At 43.3% G+C, this 17440-nt stretch overlaps 2 protein-coding genes across 2 annotated transcripts in view; both read left to right on the forward strand.

Annotated features, from left to right (window-relative positions):
* Positions 1 to 29: 29 nt before the first annotated feature.
* surf4 (surfeit 4) lies at positions 30 to 6974 on the forward strand. The gene is made up of 6 exons (XM_064972097.1): positions 30 to 262; positions 2892 to 3078; positions 3457 to 3533; positions 3692 to 3735; positions 4872 to 5058; positions 5773 to 6974. Exons 1-6 carry the CDS (start codon positions 215 to 217, stop codon positions 6037 to 6039), a joined length of 810 nt encoding a protein of 269 aa, XP_064828169.1. The 5' UTR covers positions 30 to 214; the 3' UTR covers positions 6040 to 6974.
* Positions 6975 to 9919: 2945 nt separating this feature from the next.
* The window catches only part of ass1 (argininosuccinate synthase 1), a 29314-nt gene continuing 21793 nt past the window's right edge, over positions 9920 to 17440 (forward strand). The window contains exons 1-6 of the mRNA XM_064972102.1: positions 9920 to 10033; positions 10642 to 10774; positions 14267 to 14335; positions 16305 to 16493; positions 16999 to 17055; positions 17195 to 17269. Of these exons, the coding sequence (XP_064828174.1) occupies positions 10673 to 10774; positions 14267 to 14335; positions 16305 to 16493; positions 16999 to 17055; positions 17195 to 17269 (492 nt within the window). The 5' untranslated portion in view covers positions 9920 to 10033; positions 10642 to 10672. The remainder of the gene's footprint in view (positions 10034 to 10641; positions 10775 to 14266; positions 14336 to 16304; positions 16494 to 16998; positions 17056 to 17194; positions 17270 to 17440) is intronic.

Genomic DNA, 17440 nt, shown 5'->3' on the forward strand with positions numbered 1-17440 from the left:
ACAAACCCCCTGGATCAGTGTACGTGGCACACAGCAGTCGGTAGAGCAGCTCCGGGGGCTATCGTAGCAACGTGAAGCATTGTGGGGCAGAGGCGGCCTTCTCTTCATTGAGACCGGCAAGACTTGCTGAAGTAAATATCGGAGGCAGAAGATTTCTGTATTAGCTAATTAATAGTTTATTGACTTAAAGCACTAAGCCTCAGTTTCTTTAGACATGGGGCAGGAGGAGCTTATGAGTCGAGCCGAAGATGTGGCGGACCAGGTAGCTAACTTCGTTGTTTCACAGGCTAAAGTTAGTTGTTAGCTAGCTAGGTTGCTAACTTTTCAGACCGATTCAGAGGAACAGCGGGTTCTAGCTAGGTAGCCACAGCTGCCCGAGTGGGTTATTCATTTATCTTGTTAGCTAGCTAATATTACTTGCGCAATTAGCTAGCTACACGTATTATTTGCTAGATAACTTTAGGAAGACCTAGCTTGCCAATTATCCTACGCGTTAGGTAGCTAATTACTGCAGCAGAATACAACTGCACATATTATTCCCGTGCTTTCCCTAGCTACTTTCATTTGGATAGATCACATGCAAGCTCTCGAGCCAGTGTACTTGGAAACAATGATTCATAATTCCCGGTTAACTAGTTAATGATGCAACTCTGGCCACACAGTCGCTTAGAATTCTCAACTCCACGATATGTAGCTAGCTAACGGTACCGTCTGCTACCGTACTATTTCACATCTCATTCTCAATGGAGTTGTGGAGTTAAGAACTTTCAGCTAGCCACACAGTAACACACTAAAGTTGACTGTCTATGCAAATTCACTCCCCACAGAGACACCACACTCAACTCTTATGAAGTGTGTGTAAGAACACAATAGAAGTGTTGTGTAATGTACAAGACAGAGGCAGAAAATGTTAAATTATTGTATGCCCCTTTGGTAAGTCGAGCTTTTTGCCCCGTGGATGAAATTGCAATCCCCTTGGAATTCGGATCTATAAGGGGACTGTGTCAAGAGCCATAGTTCAGGTTACAGAGCTGTTACCCAGGTTGAAGATTGGACTGGAAGTCAAATCGTGCTGTATTTCAGTCGATAGGAAAGACCTGAGCTATTTCCTCTCCTATAGCCTTCCACTATCCATGTGAACTTTTCTGTTTGCCCAGTTTCCATACTCTCCGGACAGACATTAAGTAAAGGTGTAACATCGTCCTGCTACTTTATTGAACACTTTTCAATAATCCCCAGCTGATACCAAATATTTAGTTCACCCCGTTGACATTTTAGCAATGCTGTAAAATAGCATAGTCTGGAAATTTCACCTCTTAAATTGCTGAGCCTTGAAACATGTCTTAAGACAGGCCTGTCCTACATTTTAAAGGCACATTTTAACAAGACAGTGCTGAAAATTCCTCACTAATAAGCTGTAAGCAAGCCGTTCTGATCTAATGTAGGCTACTCGACTGAGGCTTTTGCAGCACCTTTTCGGTCCTCTCTGATTGCCTGCTAGGCCCTCCCATTCGTGTGCTCTATGAATGACGTGTGGGAGTTGTTGAACTGTGATAGGCCACCTCAAAACAGGCAGTGCTGATGTGTACTGTATGGTGGGAGGTGTTGTGAGATGGTTACTGTTCTTCTGGTGTACTTTAGTAGGTAGACAATGATCCGTTCCAAAGTATTGGAGGGAAGCCAACATATGGAGATTTATTGAATGTAGGGCAGTTGGTCTTTGTTCAAGTTTAACTAAGTGAGCAGGGATTGATTTCACACACGGTATGAAATAAAATATGAGATGAGTAATGCAAGAGATGTAAACATTATTAAAGTGGCATTATTAAAGTGACTATTGAATAATTTATTACAGTGGCCCATGATTTCAAGTCTATTTAGGCAGCTGCCTCTCTTTGCTTCTGATGTCTGATAGCCTTGAGATAGAAGCTGTTTTTCAGTCTCTCGGTCACAGCTTTGATGTACCTGTACTGACCTCGCCTTCTGGATTGTAAGCGGAGTGAACAGGCAGTGGCTCGGGTGATTGTCCTTGATCTTTTTGGCCTCGGGTGCTGTAGGTGTCCTGGAGGGCAGGTAGTTTGCCCCCGGTGATGCGTTGTGCAGACTGCACCACCCTCTGGAGAGCCTTGCGGTATTTGCAGATGTTTCTAACCTAGTATGTAGTACTTTGAGACTGACACAAAGCAGGGTGCTTTTCTGAAAGCCTGTATTGGTCCAACTTGTCATTAAATATACCATCTTCTAGGGCCTCCCGAGTGGCGAAGCGGACTAAGGCAATGCATCGCAGTACTAGAGGTGTCACTACAGACCCGGGTTCAATCCCGGGCTTTATCACAACCGGCTGTGATTGGGAGTCCCATAGGCCAGCGCACAATTGGCTCCACGTTAAGGGAGGGTTTGGCCGGGGGGGGTCTTTACTTGGCTCATTGCGCTCTAGCGACTCCTTGTGGCGGGCCAGGCACCTGCAGGCTGACCTCGGTCTTCAGGTGAACAGTGTTTCCTCCGACACATTGTGCGTCTGGGTTAAGCGGGCTGGTGTTAAGAAGCGCGGTTTGACGGGTCATGTTTCATAGGACGCATGGCTCGACCTTCGCCTCCTGAGTCCGTTGGGGAGTTGCAGCGATGAGACAAGATCGAAATTGGGGAGAAAAGGGGAGTTAAAAAATATATTACCTTTTTCCCTGCTGAAATGCTACCAGTTGGCCTACTCTGTGTCTCTTCTCCCAAATTTCTTCTGGAAGGACCTTTCATGTAATCTCCTGTAGATTTTCAGTAGATTTATTTAAAGGTCCTCATTCACTCTTTCACTGTCAATGCTAGTGTCTGCTGAAATGTCATTGTACTGTATGTCAGATGTTGGCCTAAATGTCCCTTTCCCCTCTCTCTCCCAGTTCTTGCGGTTGACGAAGCAGTACCTGCCTCACCTGGCTCGGCTGTGTCTAATCAGCACCTTCCTGGAGGACGGCATCCGTATGTGGTTCCAGTGGAACGAGCAAAAGGACTACATCGAGGCGACGTGGGGCTGTGGCTACTTCCTGGCCACCTGCTTTGTGCTGCTCAACCTCACAGGACAGCTTGGTGAGCAAGGCTGGGATCATTAGCCTGTTAGTGTCATCAATGTAAGCAAACAGCAATCTGCATGGATCCAGATAGGGTCCAATGTATGGATTGAAGAAAAAAACGGTTCAGAAGAAAGTTAATCTGGGTTCGTTCCCAAGCCCCATGATGTGATCATTCATTAACTATCGACTCATTTGAGTGGTTAGTGTGGTGTGGGCCTAAGACTTTAGAGTGATGACCCCATGCTGTCTTTGAAAGCTGGGGAAAGATACAGGAGTTGTATTAAGTGGGAATGCCACCCTTTTTGGGGAAGATGGGGTACAGTTGTGTGGTTCAATTGAATGAGTTTCTACAATCCTAACCTTCTGTCTCTCTTTTTTTTTTTCACTGCAACAGGTGGCTGTGTCCTTATCCTCAGTAGAAATTTTGTACAGTATGCCTGCTTTGGATTATTTGGAGTCATAGCTCTACAGGTGAGGAAATATCACATCTATTGGCATTGCATTTCATGCACCTTTCTGTGATTTTGTGCTGACATTTCAAATGGCTGACAACCCGGACACTGGCTATGTTCATGAATTTCGGGCTATGTAATATTTCATGATGAATTTCTTTTACTTGTTTTTTCCAGACGGTTGCATACAGTATTTTATGGGATATAAAATTTCTGATGAGGTAGGTCTCTTCCAATAAGTTGATGAATAATATTTTTACTTATTAAATTGAAAATATGCAATTCACTTTAGTCTCTTGTACATGACCAATTATATTAGTTGTTTAAGTGTCTTTAAACCATAGGTACGTTTTCCACTGTCTGTCTGTCCCTCTAATTCTATACCCCCCATACATTGAACCAGTGTTGTAGTTGAGTCACTAAACCTTGAGGTTGAGTCACAAGTCCCCTATGCACAAGTCAGAGTCGAGTCATTAACCCCTTTGGCTGAAGTCCAAGTCACCAATGGTCGAGTCACGAGGCCATCAATTTATAATAGGACTTATTCAATTGTGTCTAGTAGCCACCATTTGACCACTCTCTCATAATTTTTTTAAACTATTCACCACTAGCTCACAAGTTCTACTCGGGACTTGTTTCACTACTTATTTACTACATACATTTATGGTAAGTCAGGCTTTCAGCTACTTTTCTTTTAATTGCCCACTGATAGTGTAGAATTTTTTTCTTGCAAAATGAAAACTGAAGGGAGGCTTATCAGAATGTGGCTATGGGATGAAGGGGGACAGTTGAAGGGTATGACGAGGCAACACGTTCAAAGATGGGCTACTTTTCTATACTCAAGGCCAGAGAGAGACAAACAGTTTTACGATCAAGGCCAGAGAGAGACAAACAGTTTTACTATTCAACTCAATACTAGTGTTTTCAATTTTGTAAAGCAATTTGTGTTTCTTAACCAGGCAAAGCTAAATAGTAGACTGGTGACTGGTGGTTACGGGGAAGCAAGAGAGTCACTTGCATGATGTGTAGCCAATGATCGGAGTGGAGTCTGCCTTCCCACAATCATCGCTTGCGCTCCTGCAGCTCACCAGCTGATGTAGGCTGCGTGTGGCGAGTCCTTCCCACTGCGAGAGAACAGAACCCTCGCTGCTGAGCACATCCAGTGCTGCTAATATTCTGCTTATCATAGTAGCCTATCCTGTCCAAGTGCAAATACAAGTCACAAGAAGGCGAGTCACTAGTCATGAAAATCTGGACTCGAGTCAGACTCGAGTACTGCAGCACTGCGTTGAACTAAGTATTGGTCTTATTTCCCCTCTCCTACACAATGTCTCTCTCCCCCCCATTCCTCTATCAGGAACCTTGCTCTTGGCGGTGGACTCCTGCTGTTACTAGCGGAGTCGCGCTCAGAAGGGAAGAGCATGTTCGCTGGCGTCCCCTCCATGGGGGAGAGCTCACCGAAGCAGTACATGCAGCTGGGAGGGAGAGTCCTGTTGGTGCTCATGTTCATGACCCTGCTGCACTTTGACCCCAGCTTCTTCTCGGTGAGTAGGCCACCACCCTGCCTCTATGGTACCACTCAGCAGGGACTAAAGCCGGAGGAGAATAAGCTGTGTAATGCATTTTCTCATGGACATATGTGGAGATCAAGCTGAGTTTGTGTCAAATCAAATTCTATTGGTCACATACACATATTTAGCAGATGTTATTCCCGGTGTAGCGAAATGCTTGGGTTCCTAAATCCGACAGTGCAGTATTATCTAACAGTTCACAACAATATACACATCTAAAGAAAAATAATGGAATTAAGAAATATATAAATTAAGAAATATATATTAGGATGAGCAATGTCGGAGTGGCATTGACTAAAACACAGTAGAATAGAATACAGTATATGAGATGAGTAAAGCAGTACAGTATGTAAATATTATTAAAGTTACCAGTGATTCCATGTCTATGTATATATGGCAGCAGCCTCAAAGGTGTAGGGTTGAGTAACTGGGTGGTAGCTAGCTAGTGATGGCTATTTAACAGTCTGAGAAGCTGTTTTTCAGTCTCTCGGTCCTGGCTTTGATGCATGTGGGGTGTTGATAGTTTTTGTTAAGATTATAAGCAATCATTTTTGTATTGTATGGTATTTAGAAATTTGACGGCCTAAGTGCTGCATTCCATTAGACAGGATCCGTTGCAATGGTTGTACTGTATTATTGGTGGTTCAGTCTGACTCCTGACCCATGTGTCCCTCTCCACTCCCCCAGATCCTCCAGAACATGGTGGGCACGGCTCTCATCATCCTGGTGGCCATTGGCTTCAAGACCAAGCTGGCCGCCCTGACCCTGGTAATATGGCTGCTGGCCATCAACGTCTACTTCAACGCCTTTTGGACGGTGCCCGCCTACAAGCCTATGCATGACTTCCTCAAGTACGATTTCTTCCAGACCACGTCCGTCATCGGAGGGCTGCTGTTAGTCGTAGCACTGGGGCCCGGCGGGGTGTCCATGGACGAGAAGAAGAAGGAGTGGTAGGGAGAGGGAGATGCACAAACACCACTGACCCCAGGACACACAAGGACCCCCAGGGTACTCGTCATTTTTCTGACCATCCACAGCAACCTCTCCCTCCACCGTTCTGTCCCCTCCTTTTCTTTTTTCACATTTTGTTTTCCAGCTGCTGTTTGTTTTTATGAGGTCAATATGGTCGGTACTGGATGATTTTATACACCTATTTATGTCCCCTTTATTTTGGTGGCAAGGAAAAAGTCAGATTTTGAATAAACTGTCAAAGTGCAAAGTAACTAATTCATGAGTGATGGGTGGATGAAAAAAAAAAATTGGTTCTGTGTTGGAGAGGTATGAATATCACAATGTATTTATGGATGTTATCATAACCTTTCAGAAAGAAAGTTTTTTGTGAATACCTGAAAAACAGTGGTGAGCACTTGTATCAGTTTGCTGGCCAAGGAAGGCGCCAATCTTTTCCTGCTTGTTGGACCATCTGTGACTTGCTCATATCAATACTGAGACCTCTGGCACTGAATACAATACGATTCTCCCTCACTCTGTAGGTTGCCATCTTCCCTGCTTTTCAGAAGTCTCAGGCCTCATCCTTACACACATCCAGTCCCATGGCTGTGACTCATGGATTGCATATGGAGATTAGTTGTGGGGGATGTGTGCATTGTATACTACTATTCAAAATGGTTGGAGTTGTGCTTGATTGAATATTGAAACAATTGTTAGCACCAGGACTCTTTTTGGGCACTTTGTTCTTTACATCTAGGGCAAATGCCTAACTAGTAACTGTATTTTAACAGGGCCGTAGTGGGAGTTTGACATTTGTGAAACGCCATATTCCTCAATCTAAAGAAGCAAGCAGAACTGAAGAGTCAATCACCCTGACTTTTTCCTTTGTTCAGTGTTTTTGCTTTATACTGTATAAGGAAATAAACATCTTGAGTTTATTGATTTTCAGAAGTTTATATAGTATTTAATTGTTTTTCTGAGTTCATTGAAAATTACAAAAAAGCATCTGCTTGATCTCAAAATGGGTATTTTTATAGTTTTTTTAAAATCATTCTTGCTGTATTAATCTTTGGCTAAACTCACAACCAGGGGTCAGTCTTCCCCTTCTGACTTATTTGACTAGGTAAGTCAGTTAAGAACACATTCTTATTTACAGGGATGGCCTACCAAAAAGGCAAAGGCCTCCTGCAGGGACAGGGGCTGGGATTTAAAAAATATATATAGGACAAAACACACATCACGACAAGACAGCAACACATGACAACACTGCATGATAACATGGTAGCGACACAAAACATGGATCAAATCATTGGGCACAGACAACAGCACAAAGGGTTAGAAGGTAGAGACAACAAAGCAGCCACAGCTGTCAGTAAGTGTCAATGAATGAGTGTTTGAGTGATTGTTGCAGCTTTTTCCAGTCGCTAGCTGCAACGAACTGAAAAGACGAGCGACCCAGGGATGTGTGTGCTTTGGGGACCTTTAATATAATGTGACCGTCAGAACGGTGTTGTATGTTGAGGATGAGGGCTGCAGTAGATATCTCAGATAGGGGGGAGTGAGGCCTAAGAGGGTTTTATAAATAAGCATCAACCAGTGGGTCTTGCGACAGGTATACAAAGATGACCAGTTTACAGAGTGTTACGCACGCCTCTATGAAGAGGGAACGCAACACCCTGCGACTACTCAACTCTCCGTGAAGTGAAAAAGGTATGGACTGTAGGTGCGAGTAAGGATAACAGACAGAATGTGGTACCGTTTACAAGGACTTTAGTCCTTTACACGGTAATATGGGGAAAATGGGCTGGACGGAACCAAAGCAAATCAAGTAAATCTCAAATCCCCCCCCCTCTCTCTCCCTATCTTACCTGCCTGACCAATACTTACCTAATTTAGCACCACCTGGTGCCCTAACCAAAATACAGGGGGTGGTCCCCTGTCTTACCTATTGTGCCTAGACAGTGAATATACTACGGGTTTATCTTGCCTAAGCACTCCCTAGGTGCCTTCCCCCCTGGGAACAAATGAAACAGGAGAACAAATAATTTCTCAAACAAACTAAGAAACAAAGGACATCAAATAAGCTCTATCTGAGCAACAAACTCACGGAACATACCAACTGCTACCAACCACTAACATAGTAAATTTTCCACAGCCATCAGCCTCCTCTCTCAGCAATGATTCTCTATCACATTCAATGTCTCTACAATGACCTCCCAGCAATGAACTTCCTGAACAGAACACTGGCTTTTATATAGCTTCAGAATGAATGTGTAACTGGAGACAGCTGTGTCTTGACGAGGGGGCGGGGTCAGCTCTCCAATTAACCATAGAGTCGACCAATCAGCTGCTTGAGGGATTTCAGGAAGCCATTTCCTGAAATAAACACATGCAAATACACAAACTACAACACAAACTGGGGAACGTAACACAGAGGAGTATAGAGGGCAGTGATGTGTCCTATAAGGAGCATTGGTGGCAAATCTGATGGCTCTAGAGCACCCTTACCCACCAATCTATAAATTACATCTCCGTAATCTAGCATGGATAGTATGGTCATCTGAATCAGGGTTAGTTTGGCAGCTGGGGTGAAAGAGGAGCGATTACGATAGAGGAAACCAAGTCTAGGTTTTTACTTTAGCCTGCAGCTTTGATATGTGCTGAGAGAAAGACAGTGTACCGTCTAGCCATACTCCCAAGTACTTGTATGAGGTGACTACCTCAAGCTCTAAACCCTCAGAGGTAGTAATCACACCTGTGGGGAGAGGGGTGTTCCACATGACCTTTGTTTTGGAGTTGTTCAGAAAAAGGTTAAGGGTAGAGAAAGCTTGTTGGACACAAAGAAAGCCGTGTTGTGAGCATTTAACACAAAATCCGGGGAGGGGCCAGCTGAGTATGAAACTGTATCACCTGCATATAAATGGATGAGAGCTTCCTACTGCTTGAGATATGTTGTTGATGTAAATTGAGAAGAGCGTGGGGTCTAGGATTGAGCCTTGGGGTGCTCCCTTTGTGACAGGCAGTGGCTGAGACAGCAGATTTTCTGACTCATCACACCCATTCCATACACCCCCTCCAAAGGTAGTCGAGTTTTGATTGGCTGTTGGTGTTCCCGAATTTTGAAATTACTGTGGCCCTGCTGCAGCCTGTGAGTAAAACTAACCTGTCACTAAAACCTAAAACCAATACTATTGCCATCATCTGGCTGTGGTTAATCCTTACCACATACATGTGAACTCCTACTTTCCTATATTTCTTTCATCCTTTCCTTGCTTCCTTTCCTCTTTTCCTAACTTCCTTTCCACTACTGGGTGTGGTTAATCCCTCCCACATGCATGTGAACTTTTCCTTTCCTAGCTTCCTTTCCTTCCCTACCACCCTTTCCTCTACTCCATCCCTATCTCACTTTCCTTATCTCCTTTCCTAGATCATTTCCAACTATCCTTGTTTCCTTAATTTTTTTCTCCACTAAATAAATAAGCTAGGAAGGACATGAGGAAGGGAGGTAGGGAATGAAAGGAAATTATGAAATGAAGCTAGTAAAGGAGGATAAGAAAGGGAGCTTGGATATTAAATGAAAGGGAGTGAGGAAAGGAATCTAGGAAAGAAAAGGAGTTCACATGTATGTGGTAGGAATTAACCACAACCAGTAGACAGGAAAGGAAGAAAATAAAAGGAGCTAGGAAAGGGAGCAAAGAAATGCAGAAAGGAATCTAGGAAATAAAATGAGGTTGTTCACTTGTATGTGGTAGGGGTTAACAACCGCCAGGAGAGCGGAAAGGAGGAAAGGAAAGGGATTGAGGAAAGAAAGGAGTTAACATTTACAGTATGTGGTAGAGATAAACCACGGCCAGTAGATGGCGATACTATTAGTGAAAGGCTGCAGCTGTATACAAAATCTTGCCCACTGCCCTATACATTTGCACAAGCATTCCGTTCATCGTGGTGACTGGACTGGAGAGAAGACTTCATTTCGCCCTGTCAAGCTTTTAGAACGGTAAATACATATATCATTGTAAAATGGCGTCACCTATATTTTAAATACTACTAAATGCTATCAAAACATCAGCCGGGATAACGTCCACATCGTGCGTGATTGCTGCTGATTATTGAGTCCATGGTAGCTAACTAACTACTGATTCGAATGCAACAGTTGGTATTTCAGTGAAGCGTGTTAGCTAGCCAGCCAACTAGGTAGCTAATAAGCTAATGTTATTTGCCACATGCTTCTTAACAACAGGTGTTGAATAACAGTAGAATACTTAATAGTATAACATGCGTGGTTTACATGTGTGCATTTATTGAGCGCAAACCTTTGGAACCTGCAACTCCATGAAATGTTTATTGGTGTTTGTAACCGTAGTCTTTGTAATGCGATTGGAGATTGCTACTAGTTTCTATAACGATATTCTTTCAGGGAAATGGATGGATGTCATCATCCATCCATTTACATCCATCCATTTTCCACCCTGCATCCAGTCACAGCCTCACGAATACGCCAGTATTCAGAATAGAAGATGATTGGAGATTTCCGTAATTGTATTACTCTAATTAATTTTCTATATGGAAAAAGTCTGTATTTTCCTTGTATTTTTTTGCCCCCAGACACAACAGCCCCCTTTGACCTGCCGTCATCATGTCGAAAGGCACAGTGGTTCTGGCCTACAGCGGAGGACTGGACACCTCCTGTATCTTGGTGTGGTTGAAGGAAGAAGGCTATGATGTCATCACATACTTGGTAAGGATCACACGCACAAGTAGCTGTATGTGGGGCCAATATAACTTGGGGTCGGACAGCACACAGCCATCCAGTTGGTGCTCTCCTTTATTGTAGGTCAACCTATTAGAGCCTAAATATTTCACTTGTGCAGCAGAAACCCCAGTGAATGTTCATTTCATGCCGTATTAGATATTTGTAAAGAAGGGATTCATTCACCATAGCAGTGAGTTAACCCCCCCACACAAAAGGGCTATCTGGCTGCATAATGCTGGTGAATAGCAGTCTAGATTAACTTTTTGCCCCTAGGCCAGTTCAGAATTGACCACAATGCAGATTTCTTTATTGTGTAACTGTTTATTCATTGTCTGGCGAGAGAAAAGGGCGGGTATGCTGAAGGGCTATGGCACCACCTGTTGGTTTTGGGTGGGCAGGAAGACACTGTCCCAATCGGCAACCTGTTTTTCTTGTTGAAATCCCTGTCTGCTCATGTTAGGTTGTTATAGAAAAACCTCTGCCAAGCCACCATTCAGAATTCCACAGAGGTAGACAAAGACAGGCACAGCTACCTCAGTTATGTGGAACACTGGCTTGTATTTTTCTTTTTTGACTAAGTGAGAGAGATGTACTTTATTGTCCATGAACTTGCAGAGAACAGATGGCTTTATGCTCACAACCCGACACACACTAAGGGCCTGAAAGCTATGGGTCAGCTGCAGTGCAGCACCACTTGAGCAGTTGTAGGGGGTGAAGTGCCTTGCTCAGAGGTACACCGGCAGTCAATGGTATCTACGGTGCATTCGGAAGGTATTCAGACCCCTTGACCTTTTTACATGTTTTGTTTCAACCTTATTCTAACAGGGATGAAAGTTATTTTCCACTCATCAATCTACACACATTACCCCATAATGACAAAGCAAAAACAGGTCTTTAGAAAATGTTGTACATTTATAATACCTTTATCACATTTACGTAAGTATTCAGACTCTTTACTCAGTACTTTGTTAAAGCACCTTTGGCAGCGATTACAGCGTCGAGTCTTCTTGGGTGTGACCCTACAAGATTGAAACACCTGTATTTGGGGAGTTTCTCCCATTCTTCTCTGCAGATCCTCTCAAGCCGTCAGGTTGGATGGGAAGCATTGCTGCACAGCTATTTTCAGGTCTTTCCAGAGATGTTGGATCGGGTTCAAGTCTGGTCTCTGGCTGGGCCACTCAAGGAGCCTTGTCCCAAAGCCACTCCTGCGTTGTCTTGGCTGTGTGCTTAGGGTCGTTGTTCTGTTGGAAGGTGAACATTCACCCCTGTCTTGAGGTCCTGAGCTCTCTGGACCAGGTTTTTTATCAAGGATCTCTCTGCTCTGTTCATCTTTGCCTCAATCCTGACGTGTCTCCCAGTCCCTGCTTCTGAAAAACATCCCCACAGCATGATGCTCCCACCAATGCTTCACCATAGGAATGGTTTTTGGTTTATTCCAGACGTGACACTTGGCATTCAGGCCAAAGAGTTCAATCTTTCATCAGACCAGATAATCTTGTTTCTCATGGTCTGAGAGTCCTTTAGGTGCCTTTTGGCAAACTCCAAGCGGACTGTCATATGTCTTTTACTGAGGAGTGGCTTCCATCTGCCAGCTCTAGGAACAGTCTTGGTGGTTCCAAACTTCTTCCATTTAAGAATGATGGCGGCCACTGTGTTCTTGGGGACCTTCAACACTGCAGAAATGTTTTGGTACCCTTCCCCAGATCTGTGCCTCGACACAATCCTGTCTTGGAGCTCTACAGGCAATTCCTTCAACCTTGTGGCTTGATTTTTGCTCTGACATGCACTGTCAACTCTGGGACCTTATATACACGGGTGTGTGCCTTTCCAAATCGTCCAATTAATTGAATTTACCACAGGTGGACTCCAAGTTGTAGAAACATCTCAAGGATGATCAATGGAAACAGAATGCACCTGAGTTCAATTGCGAGTCTCATAGCAAAGGGTCCGAATACTTATGTAAATAATAGTGATGCACCGATATTACATTTTTTTGGCGAATAGCAATATCCGATATACAGTTGTGTTCTGTGGGTGTCACTGAGTAGACTGATACCCCATTTCATTGCTTCACATTCCAACCTTGTTTAACATTATATAGTCTGAATATGGCATGATTCCACCAATTGTAATCTTCTGCATCCCTTTCAAAGAGTTTCTTTTATTTTGAAAAGAAACCGCAAATTCCACCGTGCCTAATCCTTATTGTGGCTAGCTTCACAACACGTTCTGGTCGAGCCTCACTAGCCAGATGAAGCTAGCTGGCTGCTTAAACGTTAGCTTTGGGCAACAGGGTGAAGTAGCTGGCTAGCTATTTATTTTTCATGAACTGAAGTTCAATTCCAATAGGCGAACAACAAGTGGCTACCTAGCTAATACTTACGAGGATTCCTAAATCATTGCTAAGAATACCTACCTTTTTATATAGGTATACACGTCAGCTTTGACATCGGATTTGCACGTCGTCGTTAAACTAGACATCGGGCCGTTGTTGGCATTTAGGTAATATGGTCCGATTCCGATATGGTCACCGATATACATCATGCATTCCTAGTAAGTAAGCTATTTCTGTTTTTGCTTTGTCATTATGGGGTGTTTGCAGAGGATTTAAAAATATATATATATAACCCATTTTAGATTAAGGCTGTTATGTAACAAAATGTGGAAAAAGTCAAGAGGTCTGAACTTTCTGAAGGCACTGTAAGTTAATGCCAGAAATCTTGAGGTTGCCGGCTCACTCCACACCTGATTTTCCTGTCTGAGCTGGGTTTTGTTAAGTCTTAGTTTGAGTTACCGGTCAAAAGGAAAAAGACCTGGTTAATCAACAATCTCAGCAGAAATCCCTCCATGATATTCCTGGAGCAGCAGTGCACTGCTAGACTGTGTGGAAGTATGTCATAGATGTGACCTGAATGTTAAAATGGTGGGCGACGGGACTTCAGCAGCCAATCTGTGACAATCAATGGCTTTGGTCCCTGGCGAGAATGACCTGGGATGAAGACACAGGCCTTTTTTCAATTAAATTTGCTCAAATCCTGAATCCTCTGTCCTCCTTTTGAAAAAGGTCAAAGGTAATTGAGGAGAAGCAGCAAGAAGAGGGAAAGTGGGAAAAAGTATGCTTGTGTGAAATGGGACTACTTCTCCAATCGTGTCAACAGGCAAAGTACTTTTACAGGGTGGAATCCCAAAATGTCTAAAGTGATCAGAAACAAATTTTGCTAGTTGTGCAAGACATTTTATAAATAGAAGGATAAGTAGCATATTGTTTTTAAATGTTTACATGCTCTTCTCCTTTGAGAAAATAGCTGATTCAAAGAGTGTATGGCAGAATTCAAAACTCTGATTTTCTGACTAAGTGCTCTCGTAAAAAACACGCGAATGAAGTTTGGAGAACATTAAACATTTTCACTGAAACACTCCTGTAGTATACTATTTTGGGCACCAGTTGATTAGATGTAACAAACTCTCTTCCTGCAGGCTAATATTGGACAAGTAGAGGACTTTGATGCTGCAAAGAAGAAAGCAGAGAGTCTTGGAGCAAAGAAGGTAAAAAGCGGAGTCTAAGCGTCATGACATTGGTAAGACAAGGTAGCATAGTGGTGTGGAGGACACGGTAGAGAAGGTTAAAGAGGAGTTCCAGGATCTGGTTGAAGTAACAGTGCAGTAGAATCTCTTTCGGATACAAGACAAATACACAGAAATTATAAACAAGAAATGCATAGGCTAATAGTACCAGAGGCTACAAAGCCAAGGTGGCATGGTGGCAACAACTACAAAACATGGCTAAAAGGAGCAAATCCTTCTTCTTGAGTCTCAAGATGAGTCATTCTGAATTACATACAGTGCCGTCAAAGTATTTGCCCTTTTCTGATTCTCTTTTTTTGTGCATGTTTTTGATACTGAATGTTGTCAGATAAAAGGAACCTGAAATTACAAATATATTATTTATTTCCTTAATAAAGTTATGCAATACTCAATTCCCCTGGGTGAAAAAGTAATTTCCCCCTTACACTCAAACTGGTTGTGCCACCTTTTAGCTGCATTGACTGCAACCAAATGCTTCCTGTAGTTGTTAACCAGTCTCTCACATCGCTGTGGAGGAATTTTGGCCCACTCTTGAACGCAGAACTGCTTTAACTCTGCGACATTTGAGTTTTAATCCATGAACTGCTCTTTTCAAGTCCTGCCACATCTCAATTGGGATTAGGTCTGGACCGTTGGTACGAGGTTCGTACTGTGGAATGCAGTGTTTTATTTTTCGCCAGGAATAATGGGAACCGTGTCGTCCAAATAGTTGACTCAAGTTTGCCAAATAGCACCTGGAGGATCATCAAGACTCTGTTCTACGGACAGATGATTCAAAAGTATAACTTTTTTGACGACGGGCCCATTATGTCTGGCGCTAACCAAACACTGCAGTCCATAGTAAGAACCTCATACCAACAGTGAATTATAATGATGGTAGTGTGATGGGGCTGCCTCAGGACCTAGACAACTTGCCTTTATAGAAGGAGCCATGAATTCTGCTCTGTATCAGAGAATTCCACAGGAGAATGTCAGGCCATCCATCTGTAAGATGAAGCTGAAGTGCAGCTGAGTCATGCAGCAAGACAATGATCCAAAACGCTCAAGTCTAAATGAAAATGGCAAAAAAGCAACACATTTAAAGTTTTGGAATGGCCTAGTCAAAGGCAAGTCTTAATCCCAATTGATATGTTGTGGCAGGAATTGAAAAACCACAAATGTCGTTGATTTACAACAGTTCTGCATGGAAGTGAGCCATAATTCCTCCGCAGGGACGTGGAAGCGTTTGGTTGGGGCTAAAGGTGGCAGAACCAGTTATTGAGGAAATTACTTTTTCACACAGGAACATTGGATGTTGCTGAACTTGTTTATGAAATAAGTGTGTCATTGTTGTGTTATTTGTTCACTCGTTGATCTAATATTAGGTTTCGGTTGAAGATCTGTTAACATTCAGTATAAAAAAATATGCAAAAGTATAGAAAATTAAAAAGGGGGCAAATAATTTCACGGTACTGTATGTATGCAAAAATAAAAATACAATTAGACTTTGGTTGATATGAAACTGATACAACTTTCAATTGAACAATGAGAACAGTGATACATTTGCTACTTTGGGTACATGGTGATGAGCCAGTTCAAGGTTGGATTGTCAGTTCTTGAGGTTTAGAATTATGTGTCCTGACATCTGGGTCACAGAGTTACGGGAAATGATTTAGCAGGCAAATCGTATTTTGATTGTTATCAAAGACACGTGAGGATATGAGGTCTGGGTTGTCGTCGTCTTCTTAGCAGCTAACACTGGCAGGGGTCTGCGCTCTTTCTGCCTTGCGAGTTAAGATTTGTAAGCAAAAGTTTGTCAACGCAAAGCCATTGCAGGTGAACTCAACTGACTGCGCTTGTGTATTAAGATCGTCAAAGGAGCATTTAGTGAAATATTGTTGACGTAAGCTTTACGCCGAATGGTTCAAGTGTAACCTCCCTCCATGTATAGGTGTTCATCGAGGACCTGAGGGCAGAGTTTGTGGAAGAGTTCATCTGGCCGTCGGTCCAGGCCAGCGCCATCTACGAGGACCGCTACCTGCTGGGCACTTCAGTGGCCCGGCCCTGCATTGCCCGCCGCCAGATCCAGATCGCACGCCAGGAGGGTGCCCAATACGTCTCCCACGGTGCCACGGGAAAGGTGAGGGGTAAATCTGCAAGGGGAGAGCCGAGAAGAACCCGGAAGGCGAGGTGGAGCCATTAGCAAATAGTTAACATCTGTCAAGGTTCATTTGAGATGTTTGTCTGTTTTGTTGAAATCTGAATGTTTTCCCAATTAGCTTTTGGAGTGAGTGGGAAGGTCACATTCAAATAGCCCTCAGCTACCACAATGGTATTCATTAGTCAGCCACAAGTGTAACGATACTGTGGGGAGATGTAGTGTCCCTGCTCCAACTGTAGATGGAGACAAATGCCACTGAATTGAGCCTTCAACCAACAGTAACTGCAAGAAGTCACTCACTGGAAGCTTGTCAGTTTACATGCTTTTTCAACTACCATTGGAAGTGATTTGAACCTTAACTTGTCTTAGGTGAGTGAGAAATCACCTGCTTGATTATCTCTCTGTCTTTGCTAGTCATTTTTTAGATATTTTTCTGGACATGCTACTAGTGTTTTGTGTGTGAATGGTTAACTGTGACTTTCAGGGCAACGATCAGATCCGATTCGAGCTCACCTGCTATGCCCTCTACCCTGAGGTTCAGGTCAGTACAGTCTTCCCCAGCTCCTCTGCATGAACACCTGTAACTGCACAACATGACAGTCCCATCATCCAACATTTACTTCAGATAATGCACCATACAAATGACATGCGTAACCCTCGCTCCTCTCTCTCCCGCTCAGATTATCGCTCCGTGGAGGATCCCTGAGTTCTACAATCGCTTCGTTGGGAGGAAGGATCTGATGGAGTATGCCGAGGTAACACTTCCTCATGATAGGATCACTTCATAACATGTTGCCTGGCAGTGAGTGTGTGATCTCTTCATATACATTAGTGATGTGACTTATGTAAACATTTGAAAGTTTAAACTTCCATTTTTAAATTATTTTAAAAAGTATTAAATTACGTGAATTCACAATTCACATTTG

The sequence above is a fragment of the Oncorhynchus masou genome, chromosome 8 (genome assembly GCF_036934945.1).
Source record: "Oncorhynchus masou masou isolate Uvic2021 chromosome 8, UVic_Omas_1.1, whole genome shotgun sequence".
Classification (NCBI taxonomy): Eukaryota; Metazoa; Chordata; class Actinopteri; order Salmoniformes; family Salmonidae; genus Oncorhynchus; species Oncorhynchus masou.

Bases quoted from the DNA above. Each gene is read 5' to 3' on its own strand.
- surf4 (XM_064972097.1), top strand. From the start codon at position 215: ATGGGGCAGGAGGAGCTTATGAGTCGAGCCGAAGATGTGGCGGACCAG. The intron at 3,079-3,456 runs GTGAGCAAGGCT...TCACTGCAACAG, and splicing joins CAACCTCACAGGACAGCTTG to GTGGCTGTGTCCTTATCCTC. The intron at 3,736-4,871 runs GTAGGTCTCTTC...TTCCTCTATCAG, and splicing joins GATATAAAATTTCTGATGAG to GAACCTTGCTCTTGGCGGTG.